General features: G+C 41.7%; 1 protein-coding gene across 4 annotated transcripts in view; it reads left to right on the top strand.

Annotated features, from left to right (window-relative positions):
- Nucleotides 1-22706, top strand: part of macrod2 (mono-ADP ribosylhydrolase 2) — a 1343630-nt gene that overhangs the window by 907413 nt on the left and 413511 nt on the right. For all 4 annotated transcript variants that reach the window (XM_028820323.2, XM_028820324.2, XM_051919692.1 and 1 more), the window contains one exon: nucleotides 11754-11875. In XM_028820323.2, the coding sequence (XP_028676156.1) occupies nucleotides 11754-11875 (122 nt within the window). The remainder of the gene's footprint in view (nucleotides 1-11753; nucleotides 11876-22706) is intronic.

Here is a 22706-nt window from a genome sequence, read left to right on the forward strand (position 1 = left end):
GTGCAATACTGTTGTGATGAGCAGCACACAAAATGGCAGAAAGGGAGTGAAGACTCTAAAAGAGGCACAGACCAGGCCAGGACCTTCATTAGCCTGCCCCAAAGATAGGCCTCACTCCTGGCAGGCTGATCCCAAACACAACAGACCCAAAATGGGGAGCTGGCTTTAAAATTTCTTAAATGTCTGAAAATATATCAAAAATGCCCCTCAAGGAAGAGGAACTGTTAAACCTGTGGCTGGACAGAAACTGTTAGTCCAATATAGAATCTTTATAAAAGAAGAAATGTATTTGATTTTAACACAAGAAGAACACAAATAGGTGTAATGGAGATCACACAGGTTGTGATGTAATAAGAGCTCAGGAAGTAAGAAGGTGTTGTGGAATCAGCAGGCCCCCATATGATCAGATTGGTCGTGAATAAGATAGAAAACAACTAGTACACGAGGGTGCTAAAACAAGGAAAAAGACGAGAGGAGCTGCTCAGTCGTGGTGAGTCTTTCAACTGACTGCCTTCTTCTGCTGCTCATTGGAATTGAAGTGCTGATTCCATGAAGGGGCATCCATCTGAGCTGAATGGCAGATGGAAAAGAATGTCACATGGTGAGAGTGCGCCCTGTCATCTCAGGTCAAGGTGCCTGATAAGGTTACATTTTTGTTTTGATTTTTTTTTTTTTACGACTGTCTAACAATATCATATACTAATACCTTATTTTAATGGGAAAGGGAGCTGTTTAACTAGTTGTTGCTCAAGCGCATATTTGACCCTAAATTATTTGATTAAATGCTGTACATCGATGTGGTTGTAATTGATGGATCTGCTGGTCTGGAGGAATATAGTTGGCTGAGATTAAAGGACATGAACTAGACTGGAAATGGAGCTGTGTCTGCCTAGCCAAGAGCTTTGTCTAGGATGGTGGGATGGTTTCAAGTGCCATTTTTGCTGCTCTGTTCAGATGGCATGCTGGATTAAGGGCCGCGCTGGACCACGCCAGATCAGAAACTAATAAGAGCATTAAGACAGGCAGCCACCTGGCAGTGAGCATATGGACACAAGATGAACTGCTGCTCAGGTTGTAATGGTATTTCTGTCACACTTGTTTGATTTTATTTATTAACTTTCCCTCCTGCATGTTCTGGCACTCTAATTGCCAGGGGTTGTACATGTAAAAATAATGCAGAGGCATTTAACTAGAGTGACTAGGCTGGCAAGAATCAACATACAAAGGCTATGGATAGGATTTGAGGCATTCCATTAAAGTCTTTATCAGGAAAGAATGCCAAACTGGGGAGGATAGGCTCACCCTAGGTGCCTACTATGACAAAACATAAAGTAATAGGGAATGTCTGAAAAAGGTAGCCCACCGAAAACTAGTGCAAAAATAGGATCCAAGAATTAAAAAAAAATAAAGTCAGAAGCAGTAAATCCAGGAAACAGAAAAATCAATACTTAACAATAATATGCGCTCTTCAAGCGTCAGTGACCCACTGCAGCACCGGCTCCCCAGACTTGCATATAAAGGCTGAGGGTGGTCCTTCAGAATGATGTTCAGGTGGTTCCACCCACAAAATGCATGGAATGAAAGCAGAGGTATTTACATTATATTTATACACTGACTAATTAGTCAGCAACACAATATAAACAAAAATCATGAAATAACATACATTAAAAAGGCAAATATTTGAAAACAAAACAATTTAACAAATAAAAAATAAACTTGAGTCCGATCTACAGTCTTGGCTGAAGCATAACAAATCCATCTCCAGTGCAATACGGCCTTCTTTGTTCCTTGTCATAGGCACTGGTTTGACTGGTTTCTTTTTGTGTAGTTCCTAACTGAACCTGACCATTGCTGAGATATGTGAACACAGGCCATCATGGTTATGGTTTGCTGTGTTCACATCTTCTTGGATTGTGTGGAGCTCCAACTTGTGACTCTTCACCTTCCCACTTCAATGGGTTCACATGAGTTTTCGGTTGAACTATTTGGAGAAACGTAAAGTTGCCAAAAAAAAGGAAGGAAATAAGGAGCCAAATAAACATATCAAATATATTTCACTTTGCTCCAAATGCAATTTGACCAAAAAAATGACTTAACTGGCTGGCCAGGTTATATGTTTTATTTCAGACAATTAACTAAGGTGAAAGGCCAGCATTACATCATAACTCCAACAATTCAACTTTGTTTTGTCCAAATTGTCCAACTTATATTTCTGAGTTGGTTTTGCGTTCACATGGAATTTCTGAATCAACAGCTCGGATTTACCATCTGTCTGAGAGCCAATGATGGCAGCAATCCCTTCCTCAAACCCTCAACCCCATCACCGTCCTTACCCTGTTGTTGATCAGGTGATGTGCCCATCTAATGTTCTTTTTCTGTTTTCTGTATAAAAGCGCCCCTACCACACATACACACAAACACACTCTCTTCCCAGCATTCATCGCATGCTCCATCTACACTTCCCACTTCTTTTTCCTACACCCACCTGTGTGGTGTCCAGTTGTAGCTCACCAACCCTTGGCTTAAACGGATGAGCTACGGCTGGCTCTTCTGCTGGACACACGAGACTCGAGGCTGTGCATCATGTCTTCTCTTGGATAAATGAAGCTGGAATGTGCGAGATCCCTTTTCCATAACCCCTGGTGTGCCCTCTATCAGATTGTTAATAATAAATGCCAGCGTGTTAACCTTGCGATCTGCTTACTTATTAACTTTCCTGATAGATGCAGGACAGCCTGCGCGCCTGCTAATGAAGCCACAAATTGAAAGTGATTGCTCTGGCCAGGCTTGGCAGGAATCCGCGTGCTGCCAGAGAGTCTAAGGGAATAATAAAATATTTCACTAACCTGGGCTTGGCTTTGGCAGACAGGCTGGGATCAGCAGTAAGACAACTCTTATTACTGACCTGCTGCTTGTTTTAGTGCTGCAATTAACTGCGCCCGATATTAAAAGCGTTTTCCTTTTTAAATGCATTCTTGAATGGACACGTAGGTCTGCTGGACTGAAGAGCTCTGTGTTAGGTGACAGCCAGCACAGGGCTTCTCAGCCGCCTGATAAGTGAGAAGGAGAGCCGGCCTGGGTCAGCCCGTTTCTGCTTTATAAAGACCATTCTTAAAACGGCTTAACACTGGCACAATTCTGAGTGTATGGACACTGAGCAAGTCATCTTCTCAAAGTCAGTAGTGCATGCCAAGGGAAAGGAGCTATATAATAGAGAGCGGATGTTTGAGTTAGCTGGCTCATCTGTGAATCTTCAACCCAGCTGTGCAACGTCATGTGGCACAACACACCTTACTTGTCAGAATATGGTGGTTACAAGACGAGCAGTAAATTTGTAGCCACTTCTTAAAGTGAGGATCAACAGCAGACAAGTGAAACTCAGTGCCCAGCATCAACAGTGGCATCACACCTCCATCACCATATCTTGGCTTTTGGAATCGTGACATTGCGGTTAAGTCACCAGTGAGCGGTGCTGCAGCTCAGCTCTACTCACAGCCATTTAGTTTTGTATTAAACAGTAGTGTTTTTGTGGGGTGGGGGGGGGGGGGGGGGGGGTCTTCCATATAATCAACAGTTCCGCCTAACATACTAGACTTCAGTGTCGCTGTCAGTTTCACTTTTTATACAAGTGAAGAAGTAACAAGAAAATGGAATCTTGGTGTACCCTTAGTTAAGAGAGAAAAGGCAACAACCGTGAAAACACCAGAGTAGAAACGAAGCAACTAAGAGGAAGCCAAGCACCTCCAGGAGGTGTCAGCAAGCCTGGGTTTCTTATTAGTCAGAGACACGGGATGGGAGTGGGCGAGTGTCTGACCCCCACTTCACAGTACAACTTATCATGTATAGAACTAACACCTGTTGGGATGAGAGAACTGCAGTCAAAAGCAAGATGTCTCCCCCACAAGATACAGAAAAGATTAAATGAATAAAAGAAAATGAATACAGTTAGGTTCGTAAGTATTTGGACGGTGACACAGTTTTCATAATTTTGGCTCTCTGCACCACCACAATGGATTTGAAACAAAGCGATCATTATGTGATTGAAGTGTAGACTTTCAGCTTTAACTCAAGGGGTTTAACAAAACAAATTGTATGAGCCTTTTAGAAATGACAGCCATTTTTCTTCATAGCCCCCCATTTCCAAGGGCTCAAAAATATTTGGACAGACTAACATAATCATGAATATAATGATCATTTCCGATATTTGGTTGAAAATCATTTGCACTCATTGACTTCCTGAAGTCTAAACTCATGGCCACCGCCAAGTGCTGTGCGTCCATCCTCAAGATGCTTTACCAGGCCTTTACTGCGGCTGACTTCAGCTGATGCTTGTTCGTTGGACTTTCTGTCTTCAGCAAGTGAAATGCTTGTCCAGTTGGGTTGAGGTCAGTTGAGTCCCAGTCTGTATAAGGTGAAGCTGTCCCAAATCTGAGATTCTGAGGCCAGGACACGTATGGCTATTCTAAAAGAGAAACACAAAGTTCTACTATAGGAGGACAGGTTGTTGGAGGCTTAATTATTATTATTATTATTATTTTGTTCCATTTATCAAGTGTCATGTTATCCAAAGTAAACAGTAAAGCAGCTTTAAATTGTGGTACAAGGGCCTATAGACAGATATCCAAAGTATAAATCAGCTAATTCAGAAAGACATACTATGATTGTAACAGAGAAGAAATATACACAGTATATAAACATGTACATTAAACAGGTAGACTGACTGGCTTTACCTTACTAATCAGTAATTAACTATACTTTCACCAACAAATAGAGGGAGGGTAAAATTTAAATAAAACACTGAAGATCATGTGATTCATTCAAACCCCCTGCCACCACGATGTTTACATAAAATTTCCTAAGCTTCTCCTTAGAAACATGTTTTCAAAAATTCCTCTTCGAAATGTATGGACCCCCTACCCAAGGTTTGTTGTCAGGGTCTCTGGACTGGGACGCTCTGTGTGAAATAGACGAGACTCAGTTAGGCAGACATACTTCATGGCAGATGACATGTGAGTCACGGTAATGGTTATTTATCAGTCAGGATTTGTTCCGTAGTTTTGTTTTGCTCTTTTTGGTTAATTCTGTTGTTTGTAACCCTAACCCTAACCTCAGCCTTTATACTTCAGGTTGAGGTGTAGACCCCTTAGAGTTGAACAACAACAACATTTATTTATGTAGCACATTTTCATACAAATAATATAGCTCTAAGTGCTTTACATAATGAAGAAAAGAAATATAAAAGACAAAGTAAGAAATTAAAAAAAGACAACATTAATTAACTCAGAATAAGAGTAAGGTCCGATGGCCAGGGAGGACAGAAAAAACAAAAAAAAAAATCTCCAAACGGCTGGAGAAAAAAAATAAAATCTGCAGGGGTACCAGGCCATGAGACCGCCCAGCCCCCTCTGGGCATTCTACCTCACATAAATGAAACAGCCCTCTTTGTATTTAGGGTTCTCACGGAAGGGCTTGATGATGATGATGGCCATGCAGACCTCTGGCTTTTAATCCATCAATGTTGGAACATCATGATGCTTTGAGTAGATGGTGGTGGCGCAGGCCACCACCACAAAGAAACCGGAAAAAGAAACGGAAGAGAGAGTAGGGGTTAGTACGGATTTTAGAGCCACCATGAATAGTTATTATAATGAATTGAATATACAGAGCATCAGGATTAAATTAAAGTGAAGTTATGAGAAGGCCATGTTAAAATAATGTGTTTTCAGCAGTTTTTTAAAGTGCCTCACTGTATTAGCCTGGCAAATTCCTATTGACAGGCTATTCCAGATTTTAGATGCATAACAGCAGAAGGCCGCCTGCCTCACCACTTCTTTTAAGTTTAGCTCTTGGAATTTTAAGCAGACACTCATTTGAGGATCAAAGGTTATGATTTGGAATATAAGATGTCAGACATTCTGATATATAAAATGGAGTGAGATTATTTAAGGCTTTATAAACCATAAGCAGAATTTTAAAGTCAATCCTGAATGACACAGGTAACCAGTGTAGTGACATCAAAACTGGAGAAATGTGCTCGGATTTTCTTTTCCTAGTTAGGATTCTAGCAGCTGCATTCTGCACTAGTTGCAAACGATTTATGTCTTTTTTGGGTAGTCCTGAGAGGAGTGCGTTACAGTAATCTAGTCGACTGAAAACAAAAGCGTGAACTAATTTCTTGGCATCTTTCAGTGATATAAGAGGTCTAACTTTTGCTATATTTCTTAAGTGAAAAAATGCTGTCCTAGTGATCTGATGAATATGCGATTTAAAATTCAGGTTACAGTCAACAGTTATCCCTAAGCTTTTTACCTCTGTCTTGACTTTTAATCCTAATGCATCAAGTTTATTTCTGATAACCTCATTGTATCCATTATTTCCAATCACTAAAATTTCAGTTTTATCTTTATTTAGCTTTAGAAAATTACTATTCATCCATTCAGAAATACAAGTAAGACATTGTGTTAGTGAATCAAGAGAATCGGGGTCATCAGGTGCTATTGATAAATATAGCTGTGTGTCATCAGCATAGCTGTGGTAGCTCACGTTGTGCCCTGAGATAATCTGACCTAATGGAAGCATGTAGATTGAGAAGAGCAGTGGACCCAGGATAGATCCTTGTGGAACACCATATAGGATATCATGTGTCTTTGAATTGTAATTACCACAACTAACAAAGAATTTTCTCCCTGCCAGGTAGGATTCAAGCCATTTAAGACACTGCCAGAGAGGCCCACCCATTGACTAAGGCGATTTCTAAGAAGTTTGATGGCGAAAGTCATTTTTAGAACATTTAAAGACCTTGGACTCTTAGGCTTACTTCTGAGCCCATCTTTTGCAGTGGGTGACTGGTAGTTCCACAGGCGAAATAAAAGTTTCCTTGGTTTGGATTATCTTTGTGGTGTAAGAACCATCTTGTTTTTTCCATTAAAGGAGGAAGAAAATATAGAGAATAATTGGACTAGTAGTAGTGGTGACATTTTATTGCAGAAAGAAGTAAGTCAAGCATAGTGGGTAGTTATAGTGGTAGTTTCACAGGATTTCAAAAGAAAAGGGCTGAACAAAACTCAACACAGAAAAAGAAACTATCAGAGCAACTAGCCTTCTCTGGCCAATAACAAGTCTGTATGTTACTTACCACCACAATCAGACAAACCACAAATTCATTCATAAATTTATAAAAATGGCCCCCACATAAAGACCCATTGTAAGTGCAAAACTGAAAATGATGCCACAGATGACGTCATTAGAGTGTGATTTGGAATGACAAAAAGAAATGAAATTGAAACATTGTCGCTTTCTTTCAAATCCAGACAGTTGGCAGACTATGATTGGCTGGAAACTGGACCAGGGTGTCTATATAAGCCTCTGTTAGAGCACTGACATTCTCACTTTTTTATAGTTAGAGGCTGTTTTACAAGCAGACAAAAATGCCCCCCACAGTTCCATCCAGTTTAAATGAGCGGTTTTGTCATGAAGCTGAACAGGCATAGGCCGCATGTGAACTCCCCAGATGACATGCAGTCTGCCAGTGGAGAAGAAGGAGGCAGTGAGCGAAGTCGACGGCATCAGTCGAGTTGTGCGGCCCGTGCCCAGCAAGGCATCTGTGATGGAACTGAAAGGACGTGCCCCTCGGAGCACACACACGCACAGCCCAGGGTGCTTTCCGCTGTCACCTGGCACGTCGGTGAGGTAAAATATGAAAAATAACACAGTAAAGATTTATTAATAACTAAAACATAATGCATAGCACAAACATGTATTATACATCATTTATCAATCATTTATTGTATATTAAGATTTATGAACCCTAAATGGCCCGGCTCATGAATCAGAATAATTTAGATGAAATATTTATAGCACGATATCTAAAATATATGTCTCATAATAGCATATTAATTATGCATTGCAAAATCGCAAGGAAAACTCCAAATTGGGGTCGGCTGAGGTCAAGTAGTTATTCGGATTAAATCAAATGATGCAGAGCAGGTTCGTGTGGCCGTTGTTTGAAAACAAATAGATGTGTGCTTAAAAGTGAGGGGAGCCAGGGGTGGGTGGGCAGCTAGGCCTTCGGGCATCACACATGTCCTGTGGCCAGTGGGGTCCGCCATCGACCCTCTTCAAAATCAGCTCTAAGCTGTCCTTTGGAAAGGCCTGCCAGCTCCTGCCATGGCACAGCAACAATCTCATTGACAGAACTGATGGCTTCTGCCACCTGTCACATATATGGACATTTCTTCTGAATGATGTTTATAAGCAACATGTATATAACTATGCAAACGTGGTGAAGTGAGAGCTGAGACAAAAGGCAAAGCTCTAAAATTAGTGATCGATCAATGTTTCTACCCTCAACTGTGCTCACAAGCTTTGAGTAGCGATTAAAAGAATTCAATTGTACAGGTAGATACAAGTGATGGAAATGAGCTTCCTTCACAGAGTTCCTGGGCTCAGCAATGGGTGATAGGATCAGGACCACAGACAATCAGAAGGATCTCAAAGTATAGTGCCAGGGCGTGATTTGGGCATCTGATTAGGATGCCTCCTGGACATATCTCTCGCTACAGGAGGTGTTTCGGACATGTTTAACCGGCAGAAGATCTCTATGGGCAAACCTAGGACATGCTGGAGAGGTTATATTTCCTAGCTGGCCAAGGTTGAACGCCTTAGTATCCCCCTGAAGGAGTTGGATGATGTGGCTGGAAAAAGGGATATCTGAGCATCTTTAGTTAGACTTCTGCCTATGTGACCAGGGCCCAGATAACTGGTAGAAGATGGATGGATTTTATGTGCAAGCTATGAGAAGCCTTCTCCTGGCCAAGCACATGGCTGCTGATGCAACGCCCAAGTGGACCACGCATTTTGTTGCTACCCTCTCTTTATGGTCATTCTTAGAAGTTGTTTCCAACTAACCATTGGTTAACGTGATGTGGTGTGGCTCACTTGTAGATTCGTCTCCAATGTATAATTTGCATCAGCTGCTCGTGTACTTCATTCTGGCAGCGGAAAATCTGAGACAGAATTGGAATTCTGAGGTTTATTCTGACTCTCGTCAGTAGGACGCAGTGACTAATGGTGACATATAGCGAGCGCTTATTCAGCCAGACTCCACATATGTTACTTCATGTCGAATATGTGTTCTGTCATCAGTGACCTTTAGATAATGGAGTTAACACACCAGGTCAGTCAGGTTATCTTGGGAAGTGCTGTGCAAACATTTCACATTTGATATAAAACAGCTATCAGGCATGCATGTGCAAAATGCACTTCAAATGAATCAAAAATAATTTGTAGCTGATGATTTCATAGCACATTGTGGAATGTCTAAGGGAAATGGACGGTGATAATATTAATATGATAATACAGTATTATTTTGTCATCTATCTATCTATCTATCTATCTATCTATCTATCTATCTATCTATCTATCTATCTATCTATCTATCTATCTATCTATCTATCTATCTATCTATCTATCTATCTATCGATCGTACAGTATCATGTCTTTCCTGCCTGTCTCAGGCTCATTGCAGATGACTACATGTTAGAGGCGACTTTCTCTCTATTAAACAGCAGAGACGCGGAGAGCAGCTGTAAATGAAGTCACTTTGGCTGGGCCCAGTGAAAAACAAAGCCTGTGCTCTTTTGCAAATGTAAAATGAATTCCAAAGAGAGGCGTCTCATGACAATGTGCCTGGATAGATGATGAGATTGGATTGGGAATCAGCAGAGCGCCAGCGTTGTCCAACGTGATCAAGTCAGAAAATGAATATTGAGGGCTGTGTTGTGTGCCAGCGAGGCTGCTGTTGATAAAAGCGCACTTTCTGAGATGTAACCGAGCGCCATATTTAGAGGAGCCTGTGATCAGAAGCTCACTTTTTGAAAAGTCCAGTTAATGGCTTCTTTGTGCAGTGTGACGGGGGCTTCAGATTGGATAGGACAGGAAGAGGAATGGGCTTTCACAGACACTAATAGCACTGCAACTGAAACGTGTGGGCTGCTTCTGACATTACATTTAATGACTTGATGAAAAGAGTATCAATTGTTATAAATATTTATTTTTTGCTATTTTTTCACACTTTATGGTTCATTTTTATACACCCTTGTGTCTCAAACAGACTGCAGACAAAGTCGAGACAGAAAGCAAACATCCACGTCCGACAGCCACTAGGTTCAGACGACGGTGTCAAGCCACATTGCAAATTATTCTAACATGCTAATGTACACTACTAAAAATAAGCAAATCTTATTTATGGAGGTGGCCGGCGTCACACTCGCGTGCTTATTTACGGACCGTACGTGTGCGTTTGCCAGTGTTTCCGTGATTCAATTAAAGAAAATGGAAGTGATGATTCCTTCCGATTCAGGCCCATTGAATGATGATTGACAGAGAGCCACATTACTATGCAGTGGGAAACACAGAGGAATCAGAGTTATGAATACTTGAATAGATTGCATAAAGGAAACTTGTAATTGATTTTCTATCTGGACTGCCATTTCATTAGCAGAATGAATGTATTCATTTTGGGAATAGATTATTAAAAATGTTCCCATTGTCCCATTGTAATGATAAATTCAAGCCTTATTTTCATTTTATGTTAATAATCTCCTTTATACCAGTGTTCCCAGCAACTGCAGTTGTCTCTTCCCACCTTTTAGATGTGATAATAAGAAGAGCGAGCAGCATGCGCACCTGCACTTTGTGCACAAAGCCGTCTTTGTGAAGAGCGACATTCGCTCTGCTAAATCTGTATGCTGTACTCAGGGTCTCACACTCACCTAGTGGCCATCTCATTGGCCAGCTTTGCTTTGTCCCGTCCTGTAGGAGTCAAAGGACCAAAACCTGGCCTGAGCACCCAGAGAAGTGAGAAGAGGGAGCTAAATTCTGTATGTGTCCTTGTGAGCTGTAACACAAAAAGGCCCGTCCATCTCCTGAATTCCTTTTTGTAAATCATTAGTTGGAGTTTCAATGCATGTCATGTGAACAAAGGAAGAACCTGCAAACTTCACATGGAAAGCCCTCTAGTTAGTTCCTGGGCAGTGATGTGCCACACTAGAATATGACTTAAAAGCTGTTGGTGTTCTGTTGCCAACAGGTATAATCAGACCCCTCTGATCACGCCAACTACTAAATGTAGAGCAGTGTAATGCTCCAAAGTGCTGCTCCATCCTATCTTATTGAAAGGCTGTTGAGGCCTTACCGAGTGCTCTTAGGAGCTAATGCTGATCGTCTCTCTTACTTCTTGGCTCTATTTAGCCTGCTCCCTTAATCTTACCTAATCTCGTACTTCTATAGCCTGTCAGCTCACTGAGAGATTGTTCCCTCCGGGACTTTTTTATTCGAGTTACTATGCCATTCAGGGTAAGAGAAAATCCTGCTACTTTCCAGACTATTGCAATAAAGTAGTGGCGGCACAGACAATGTGACACTCTCCCAGCACTACCTGCCATTAGCACCTTCTGCATCCTGCACTTTCAAGCTTTCAGCCACTTTGTGGCAATGCTTAAGTGTCCTGTAGGTGGCACTGTTCCATACGGCTGATGTCTGCGGTCATGGAGTTCTGGATTTTTGTTTCTTTGTTGCCTTTTTGCATGCACACAAGTGTTGTTATCCAGTAAACTATTGTAAAATGATTCTCTCAAGAGTGACCCCGACTGAATTCCATGTGTTCAAAACAATTAATTATTAATTATTGCCATTCACAGTTTATACTTCCAGTGAAAATAAAGTTTGCTGAATCTCTGTTTCTCTCCCAACAGATGTCATTCACACGGTGGGCCCAGTGGCCCGAGGTCACGTCGGGAAGACTCAGAAAGACCTTTTAGCGGCTTGTTATGACAGCTCCCTGAACCTGCTGAAGGAGAACGGATTGAGATCTGTGGTGAGTACTGAGGGCACCCCTTGGCAGTCCGATGCTGAACGGCCGTGAGTGTGTAGATGTGCCCAGCAAACACAGCTCATGGCTGTCATTTCATTATGTTTGCAATGCGATTTGATTGTCATGGCCTGCACTCTTCTGTAAAGTTTATTTCACAAATTGAGTCATGCGTGAGTGATGGGTGGACATTGTGAACCCTTAATGTCTGTGTGGTTATATTCACTTTCCTTCTTATTTGGAAGAGAGCCACAAAAAGAGACTTGTGAGAGAGCCAACATTTATTTAATAATCCTAAAAACGGAATATGACAGTTTTATCAAAAAAGAAAGGCACAGTGACCTGAAAAGTGATGACCTCTCTGCCTAGTTTTGCAAAACATGGCCAGATGGCACATCACACAGGAAGCTGGCAGTGAGACAGGTGATGGCAGACTGTGTCACCAGGATAACTTCAGGACTGCCCTCTCCTATGGGTTGCAGAGGCCAGATGGTGGTCACTGGAACTCAAGTTGCTACCCAAGTTCCTTTTGGGGTGGTTAAGGGTCAAAAACTGGTTAAGTGATGGGGGGCTTTGCTGTATCTGCAGGTTTAGGGAACCAGATGACACTCAGGCAGCTGGCATCTTTTAGTGTGGGCAATGTCTCTTTGACACTTTATTTATAGTAACGTTTTATTGAGATTTCAGAACACAGTAGTGTGGTACTGTGCACACCCTTGGACCCCATTTCACTTGTTGGTGGGCCCCCTTAAAATGTGAAGTGGGTTCTCTTTCACTTCATCCATCTGTATTTCCTCCCACCATCATATCATTTTAAGTAGTCCAAGAGGGATTTTGTATACAACATGATTGTACCAAGCTAGGGACTGGTACCCATTATAGAACTGGTCCTGTCTTGTGCTTGGTACTGCCAGGTCAGGCTTCTCTACTGTGAGACCGGGTTCAGGAAATGAGAAGATGGATATTAGATAAGCTGAGAGGGAGGTGCAATTAGCTGCTGTAGTCAGTGCCATAGGCACAGGGTGATCAAGCTTGTCATAAAGGGTGTCCTCCCCACCAGCTGGCATTTGGAATCACTCATTATGTGAGGTTTTAGGGAAAGACGGAGACTTTTCTGACAGTCTGGAAGAAATCAGCTGATGGCCACGGCTCATTCTTTGCCGTCTGCTTTTATTCTGCCGCTGTCGAGATTGTGTACTCTGCTAATTCCTCTCATGATCACAAATGATGGCATCTGAGTTAGCAGCTATTGAGTGTTTGGATAATTCAAGATTGGATTTGACAGAAGCCTGTGAAAAGGACAGATCAGTGTTGGGAAGCTCTGTGACGGCTGGGTGAGGCCTGTGTCAACAACGTGATTTGTTTATACGATGTTAGTGGTGATGGCAGTTTGTATTTTACTCTCACTGTGGTATGACAACCAACCGCCTAGTCCCAATGTACAGTATACTGAGTTTCTCATACATGAACTTATTAATCAAAATACAATCACTTAGTTTCTAAATTAATAATCTGAAAGGATCCAACATTTGTTTGGGAGGCCCATCACAAAGTTTCAGGACCTACAAAAGTTAGCACTCCGGCCATTTGTCCTTCAAGGCTCAAACTTACATCTCATCGCACAGTGCAATTAATAAGCCTTAGTGGGTGTTCTTGGTTGTGGGCATGCTGTCTTCACATTTCAGGGAATTGCACCTGGTCAAATGAATAATTATAAAGACACCTAAAAATGTTCATGGCAGCTGATGGAACGATGGTTCCCTTATGCATCTTGATGAAGTGGTTTTGACCCAGTGTGGCAGCTCATCTTACATGAAGCATGTGTGTCACCATTGGCCTTTTGGTGTTACTGGATCAGCTTCCCAAGCACAAATCCCCCAATCAAGGTGCTTAATTCCTCTGGTCCCTATGAAAGTGTGCAGCTGCTGTTTGATGAGCAAAGAATTGTGGTTTTGGTTGAGTCTGCCAACAACATCCATTTTACATATTGTGGGAGACGGCCAGGGTGCAAGAGGGCAGCCCCCCCTGGATTCCATCAGGGCGACCAGGAGGCGCCTGAATGATCCTGGAGCACAGCACTTCCACCGGACCAGGAAGTGCTGCCGGAAGGAGAACCAAAGGTGCCCATGCAGCACTTCTGCCACACCAGGAAGTGCTGCAGGAGGTCCATCAGAGTGCACCTGGAGCACACCTGGGTGCAATATAAACAATATAAAAGGGCCCACCTCACTCCATTCAGAGAGCCAGAGTCGGGTGGAAGAGGGTAGAGCTTGCAACGGGAAAGGCAAAAGGACTGTGAGCAATATTGGGGGTTTTGTGCATTGTGTGTGTTGCTCAAATCAATGGGTGTGCATTTAGACATCTGGAGTCCGTGTCTGTCTGTGTCCGGGGCTATCTATTATAACATGTTTGTTATTTTTACCAGCTTAGGTAGATTGGGCTGCACATTCAGATAAGGAGCAGAGCCCACCGCCTGGAAATGAGGACAGCCTCTGGATCAGCTGCTGCTCTGTTGTTCTAATGGGCAAATGACCCTTAAAATGCAGAATGTCCCATCCTTTGAAACCTTTATTATAGAGACAACAGCAGTTGGTGTTATCAAGAGATGGAGCACAACTAGACAGATAGATTTTGGGATTCAATAAAGTTTGGTTTATCCGTCTGTCTGTGCCTTTCATTATCGGTCTGTCTACACAAAATTTATCCTCTTGTGCATAACTTAGCATATCTTTATACCTGTCTGTCCATTTATCTGAGCTCAGAGAACACTACAGAAATATGAGAGGCAAGTTTGCTGTTTATCAATCTCTGTTATATAGTGCCTTTCATATCTATCAATCTTTAATATAGTAGGGGACCACTTCAGCGACAGGTTGGAGAGGTCTTGTAACAAAGAGGATCTGTATAAGAAAGGGCAGAGCAGACTCTTCTTTACTTCTTTTATGTGTCTGGTGATATCCTTTACACCGTCCATAACATGAATCAACAAACTGATTAAGGAGACATTCTCAGTTATGGGATGGACTCTGAACCCCCCGCAAAAGGTGAAAATCCGCGAAGTAGAAACCATATGTTCATATGGTTCTTTTTATATATTTTAAGCCCTTATAAACTCTCCCACACTATTATAAACATTTCCCGCACAATTATACAGCATAAACCCTTTGTATTCTCTTAGATATTAGGTAAGATTCGTTGAAATTATGTATGTAAACACAGTTTATTTACAGTAAAACCTAAATATTATTTTAAAGATATCGAGCGTCTCCGATATCACATATGTTACAGCCATTACGACAGACAAGCCACCAGCAATAAATACGTACAATGCAAGAAAAATTGTATACAGTAAAATGTGTGTACAGTGACACTAAACTATGTACATGTAATAAGTACTGAACGTAGATAATTAATTATGGTTACTCACCAACAATGACACGACGACTTGTCCGATAACGATGAGTTTAATTTTACTGCACAACAAAGGAGAGCGTTACAGCTCTTCTAAAGGAGCCTCTTCAGGTGACTGTGTAGCACCGCCGTTGTTCTTCTTCCAGCACTCTTCAATCCAAATCCCTAAAGCAGATTCCATCCAGACTACTGCCTTATCACGTCCACTTGCAACTCGTTTTGCGCCCTGGTTAAAGGACACTGCGGCCGTAGATCTTATATGCTTTTCCTCCTTTTTAAATAAAAAGAATCGTGGACTCATTGATGCTGTAATGGTGTCCTGCAGCGGTGTAGCTGTTCCCTTCCTTCAACATATCCAAAACTTTTGCCTTTTCTGCAATCATTTGCATCTTCTGTTGGCGCTTGGACATGGCCCCTGAAGCAGTAGCAGGAGCATGTTAATGCTGAATGAGTGAGATGAGACTTCCTGGTTAATGCAGCACTCCGTCGCTGAGCCAATCAGCACACAGGAACTTAACTGCGTATTCTGATTGGGTAGCTTCTCAGTCATCCGCCAATAGCATCTCTTGTATGAAATCAACTGGGCAAACCAACTGAGGAAGCAAGTACCAGAAGTAAAAAGACCCATTGTCCGCAGAAACCCGCAAAGCAGCGAAAAATCCGCGTTATATATTTAGATATGCTTACATATAAAATCCACGATAGAGTGAAGCCGCAAAAGTCAAAGCGCGATATAGCGAGGGATTAGTGTAGTGCCTTAAATATCTGTCTGTTTCTCTGCCCATTTACTGAGCCACAGACTTTGTCTGGAAGTTTATTTTATACATTAAAAAAATAATGCATCAGAAATGTAATATATATTTAGAATGTTCTTGCTGAGTCTGAGGGGCTTGTGTTCCTCGGTGGCCCTTAGAGGTATATTTCTGGTAAGCCTTATACTCCTGGTAGGACCACCCATCGCAGAGTTATTTGGGTTCAAAGCAAAATTTAAAAAAGCCCAAAAGTGAGACATGCATTGAGGTTCTGAACAAATCTTGCCGTCATGTATCAATATCAGGTATTCTGGATCTGAAACCTCCACCTAGAGTCCGGCCTCATGGGGTGTAAGCCATGTAGTCTGGTCAAGCTCTGTTGAAATAAGCTGTTTGAAAGTGCCAAGTCAGATCTGCACATACTAGACTTGTCAAGAGAATTGACTTTTGGGGGATCTTTTTTGTGAACGAGCCAGAGTTTGTGTTGGGATTAAAAATACTGACAGGTGTAATCGGAGTCACAGCACTTGCTCTCAATACATTGAGTGTCCTTCGGCCTTTTAGAGTGTTGCGTTTGTTTGTTGAAGTTACCAGTTACTGATTTTGTAGTCTTGCTGGCAAATGCCATTCACGAGGATGGCCCATATTTGTGAGGGAGTGTAAGTGGGACGACAGAAAAGCCTGATCTGAATGCAGTTGGTGAACTGTTACAGTTGTAACAATTGTTACTCCTTATGTGAAGCCCACGGGGGCATAGCCTCCCAAGGCAGCAGGTGGTCAGCTAATGAGGCTGCCCCCCCCCTCCTGAGCCCTGGTTTAAGGGTTTAGTGGTCCACAGGCTAAAGGCTGGCTCGCTGCCGGTGGTACATGTCTGTTTTAGTCACTGTTTCACTTAGTCTGAATCATTGTGTTTTTTTTCACTCACTTGAGCAATTTTATGTCAGGTACGTACTTGCATCTGACATTTTTTGTACAATTAGGTGAGCAAAATAAATCTCTAATAAGGCTGTTGTGGGGTCGTGGGAGTTTGTCAGTACTGTGCACACATGTACTTAATAAATGTTTGGTTGTATCCCTCATGGTATCTTGTGGAAGGGTTTACAAGAGTATTGGCCACCGGGCTGCTGCTGAGCCTTCTTCAGTCCCAAAATGTGCATAGCAAGAGTTATGTTTGACCTCCAAAGGTCATGCAAAAAAATATGTTTCCCCCCCAGAGAATCAATAATCTTTGCATATTCACTGTTAAGTGGAGTTCATTCCGTGTGAGCTGTGGACTCCTTCAAGGGTATGCCTTACCTTCTCACCTGTTTGTGATTTTTATGGTCAGGATCCCAAGGTACAGCCACAGATTTGAGACTGTTTAGCTTGGAAGCAGTTCAGCACAGTAGGGGTAGGAATTAAAACCTTTGAATGACTTGTTTTCATCAACTTAAGTAGAGAGCTCAAGAACTCTGGGGTCTTGTTTATTAGGGAGGTTAAGGGAGGTCCAGGGGTTGACCAGTGATTTGGTGTAATGTTGGCTCTTTTATGGATATTGTACCAGACCATGGTGGAATAGTGAGAGCTGAGGCCTCGGATTAGGCTTTTGACTTGCTGGTCACTCTCTGCCCAGTGCTCACAGCTTTTAGGTAGTGACCAAATGAATGATTTTTTTTTTATATATACAAGTTGGTCAAACTGAATGGCTCCTGGGTTCTCTATACAATGACAGGCCTCAGAGAAGAGCTGCTGCTTCTCAGGATCAAATACAGTCAGTTGAAGACGTTTAGGCATGAAGGCGCCTTCCACAAAGGGCATACTAGGAGCAGCTCAATGAGAAACCAACCTAGAGGGAAAATAGCTGAGGTTTGGCCTGGACACCTGGGAATTCCTCAGAAGGAAGACTGTTACTGGGAATGAGAATGAAAATGAGAAAATAGAGAACGTGATTGAGCCGTCAAGCTAAACGATGATTGATCTGACGGTCTAGTCCATCTTTTCCTTGACATTGACCAGCTTTGTCTTAATTTTGAACAACATGACCTGCTCCATACTTATAGATTCTCAAAACTTGAGCTTTGCTGCCAAACCCAGTGTGTCAAGGTAGTTACAAGAACAGCAGAAAGCAATCAACAAATATTATCCTTGGCAGGACAAGGCGACTGTGTCAATAGCAGATCACTCACTCCATTGAGGTAAACACAGTACTGCTGCTGCGGCGGTGAGTGGCACACTGAAAGACGCTGCTATGGCTGGCATGTTATGGTCTGGCTAGGGTTTAATCCTTGACTCTAGTTCTTTTCCTTTTATTTATTTTGTTGTCTTTTGAGTATTCTTTTGTGATTGGTATTATAAAATAGATTCTTTTTCACTGCTGTTTATTATTTGTAGTGAGCGTTATTCTTGTTTTTTCCTCATTTAATATTATTGCAGTATGTTGATGCCGTATTTATTTATTCTTTATCGTATGTGTCATCGGTATATTGTGCCTAAGTGGGTGGGGTCCCCTAACGCTGCAGTTGAGAGACCACCCCAGCCTTTTTTTAAAGGGTTGACAGGCTGTACCGTAGTACTTTGCTGAGATATTAGCTCACTTACCTCCTTGTATTGTTTGTTTACGTCTTGGATATCAGAAGTGTTCCTGTTTTTCTGATATTTTTGCAGCTGATCTCTTGGTTTTTGGATTTTTTTTTTTACCTGATGTTGATTTCCTTCTTGTTTTCATCACTGGTATTCTTTGCTTTACAAACTTTACCTTTTGAATCTTCAATAATGAACTTTAGTATTTTTATTACAAAAATAATTGTTTTGTCATTGTGGACCCAGGAGTTTTATGGTTTTGCTGAGCCACTATCCCAGTTGACAGCTGGCGGTCCTCACCCATGGCTCAAGTTTCTGGGTACTGGTGCACAGCCGAAATTTCCAGCAGGCTTGACGATTTTGTGCACAAATCTGCATTTTTCTGCCCAGTGCGTTTGTTTATCCAGCTGGCTCATCTCTAAGTGGCAGCCGTTATGCTCTGACTCTCTTTCAAGGTCTGTTGCTTAGCAACAGTTGTTATTAATCAGAGGTAATATTAAAGGGAGCAAGTGTATGTATCCAAAACTGACTAGTGCCCTCTAGTTCTTGGTGATGCTGTAGTATTAAGCACTTTCTATGATTGTGCTTATGTGTTTCACATTTCTTTTCCCCAAGGATTCCATTTTTTGGTTTCTTTTCATTATGACAAAGTTTACCCCATCAGGATGAGTCATGTGAGCCCAGTCGTGCTGCACATCATGTCATGAATGTGACACTATAAATGCATTATGACTTTACAGCATGTTATCCCTTGGTGGATGCCCTACTTCTTAATTCTATTTAGTGGCAATTTGTTTAATACCCATATAGGTCCAGTTATTTTATTTTTCTTAATTAAGGGTGAGGCACAGACTCAATAAATGTCAGTGTTTTGCTTCCAATCAAAGAAGGAGCTCTTTTTCACCACGGCAGGTAAGTTCCTTACGGCAATTTCTTTTGAAGGCTTTTGCTTTTGACTTCATGCCCATGTTGACCTTTTGATTCGGTAGCCATCTCAGAGTTTTGTAAATGAACTTGGCTTAATCCTGACTGTTCTCTCTCCCCCTCTCTGACCTTTTAATGAAATCTCTGCCTCCCTTTCAAACAAAAAACAACTGCTTTGATCTCCTCTTGTAAAAAGATCTTTTTGGTCTAACCTTGTATCTGGTGGCCTTCTTTTTTTGCCCCCCAGCAGGATGATTTCATGGACTTTGGGTTCCCCCTCAGTGTCAGTGTTGTGTTCCTTGTTGAACTCCTCCATTCTGGACAAGGTATGATAAGTTGTGCCTCTCGTATGCATCTGTTGATCACACAGCAGGGTTTGCAGATATTCCTTGAAGTTTTAGTCTACAATCTCATTTAAAATACCTCAAAAGCATCCCAGTTGAACTGGACAGTAGTGTCATGACATTTTTATTAGTATTCAATATTCCAGTGACCTTATGGACTCCAGCAAGGTAGAAGATTGCTCTCCTACACTGAAGTTGCATCTTTACAATACATCTCCTCTCACAGAGTCTTTGTCGTATCTTTTTGAAAGTCTCACCCAGTTGCTGAACTGCATTGGCACTAACCAACAAGTCATTTTTTTGTTTTTCTGTACATTATTGTTTTCTTTCTTTGTCCATTAATTGTGCCCTGGAGGTGTTTGATCATTTTAAATTTTCTTCTTCTGTTTACTTCTAGTGACTTTAACCTGTAGCCACACTGACCTGCTATACCGCTTGTTACACTGAGTGAGGTTTAGACATCCGTGACCTGCCTGATTAGGTTCAGGTCCCAGAATCCTCTTTACCAATTTCAGGGACTGGCTGACGCTTTGTAGTGGGTTTGGATTTTTTCTCACAAAAACTGCCTAAAATGAACAATTGCATTTCTCCATCATGGAAATCAATCAAAAATTGCCGAATTGCCTGGGAAAACAACTTATTTGGACACATTGCCTCACAGAATTATTTTTGAATAAGATGTTGTGAGTATCTAACTGGTCAGATTTAGTTTAGAGTATGGGAGAGAACGAAGGAGTGCTTACAACACTAAAGAAGTGTTCGGCAAAGGTCATTGCTTAACATTTAATAAGTTATTCATCTAACGCTTTGAAGAGAAAACAGAAGGCCTATTCAGAATGATACAGCATATCTGAGTGGGTTTTCTTCCCCCATCCATAAAGACGTCTGGTTAGGTTGACTGGCCATCCCAGTTTGGCCCAGTGTGCGTGAGTGAGCTCTGCTTAGACTAGCCCTGGGTCCAGGGCCCTCTCCTGCCTTGTACCCGGTGCTGCCATGGTCGGCTCTGTCACTTTGTGTTCCTGCTGTGAGAATCTTATGTCATGTTACCTTTAACAATTAAAAACGATTTCTCATCCCAGTATTTCCACTTTTTTCAGGTTGTTTAAAGTGCACATAATGGGAAATTCACTCTTATTGGATTCCAGAGGATAGAAAAGCGTGAGATTCATAGCGGAGTGCGTTTAAAGTTGGGTGGGTGCACACGGAACAAAGCCCATCTATTGCTATGACAACAGCTGTTTAGAAGAATAAATTGAACACTGGTTTCTTAATAGGGAACAAATGACAAATATTATTATTATTTTTATGATGAGCTTTAAGTAAGCCTAATAGAAATTGCACTCATTGAGGATACTTGATTTTGTGGACGAGCGATGGGAAGCCTAATGATGTTTATCTGAAGCAACGGCATGCAAATAAAGCAAATTAAATGTGTTGAATGTTAAAGTGGGAAATTGTTCCGTTTAGCACGTCCCTCTTGACACTGTTTGCTTTTGTATGCTACTGATTTAATAGCAAAAAAAAAAATCCATGGTAATAACATCAAATATTGATGTTCCACCTTACTCTCTTGTGGGCACCACAGTACCCAGATACACCCAGCTTTCGTAAAGATGGACTTGGGAATTAGTAGTGCTGAGCATGCTGCAGCACCCCCTGCTGGGCGTGATACTGATCTTAAGATGTGGCAGCCCTTCCACCACCATCAACCTCCCCCTAAGTAACCACAACCCCCCCACTCTGTACTATATGTGTCAGTCACGGCGGGGTCTGTAGGCCTCTGCTGTTTGCAAGGATATTCAACGCCCCACCTTAGAGAGAGTTGTTTGGTTTAGCCACAAATCTTAGAGCGTGTGATCTGTGATACGACCGTGTATATGGCTGCTATTTCCACGGACACACCTTCTAGTGACATGCTGTTGTGTCATAGCAACCAGTTCCCAAAATGGTGGCACCCATTAAGAAACGAAATGCTCTTGTGGTGTTTTCAGAAGCAAAAATATAGTTATCTAATAATATGAGATATGTATACTTCATATTTCTACTAATGATGAAAAATTAACAAATCCATAATAAAATTTCCAAAGCTACTAGCAAAATAAATTAAAAAATTAAATAACAGAAACTCCCGTGCCAGTTCATTACACTTTTCTTTAGAGAGACCCATCCAGGTGAAGTGAAAAAGGTTTGGCATGTAATTGCCTTAACTCCTGCTAAGCAGAGGCAGACATTTTCCATTAGACAGTTCCTGTTTGGCACAAGTGCAAAGAGACAGCCAGGTATCAGCTGTCGACAGTGCAGAGACTGCTTGTGGATGCTCACCATTTTAACTGCACAAATACAAATACAAGAAGCACACTTCATAACAAGAAGCTCTGAACTGAGCTGATACAAAAATATACCAAAATAAAATTTAGACAGCATGAAACATATCACTGAGTTGCTTTAAATGATGCTGCAGAATGGAGAAAATTAGGAATACCGTAATGTAAACCCTAATAGGTCCTGGCACAAAGCTGAGCAAAAGAGTCAAAACAATGGCCTTATGTTAAAGGCTGCATGATCTGCCTTTGCTCACCTTGTCCTATGTTGTCAGACATGAGTGCCTGCATTCACATACTAGCTCCTAATGGGCACTAAAAAAGTGTACAAAATAGAATTCAATAAACACACAGGAAGAAATGTTTGAGAGAAATGAAAAGAAATACTGTAAATATGACAAAAGGATGTAGAAACGCCACAAGAACAGTGTCTGGCTGCCTATTAAAATCAGTAAAGCTGACAAATCCAGTGCATCTGAGAGCACTTTCATTTGGAATATAACCGCATGCGCACACGTATGTTAGC

Source organism: Erpetoichthys calabaricus, chromosome 15, assembly GCF_900747795.2.
Source record: "Erpetoichthys calabaricus chromosome 15, fErpCal1.3, whole genome shotgun sequence".
NCBI classification, from domain to species: Eukaryota; Metazoa; Chordata; class Cladistia; order Polypteriformes; family Polypteridae; genus Erpetoichthys; species Erpetoichthys calabaricus.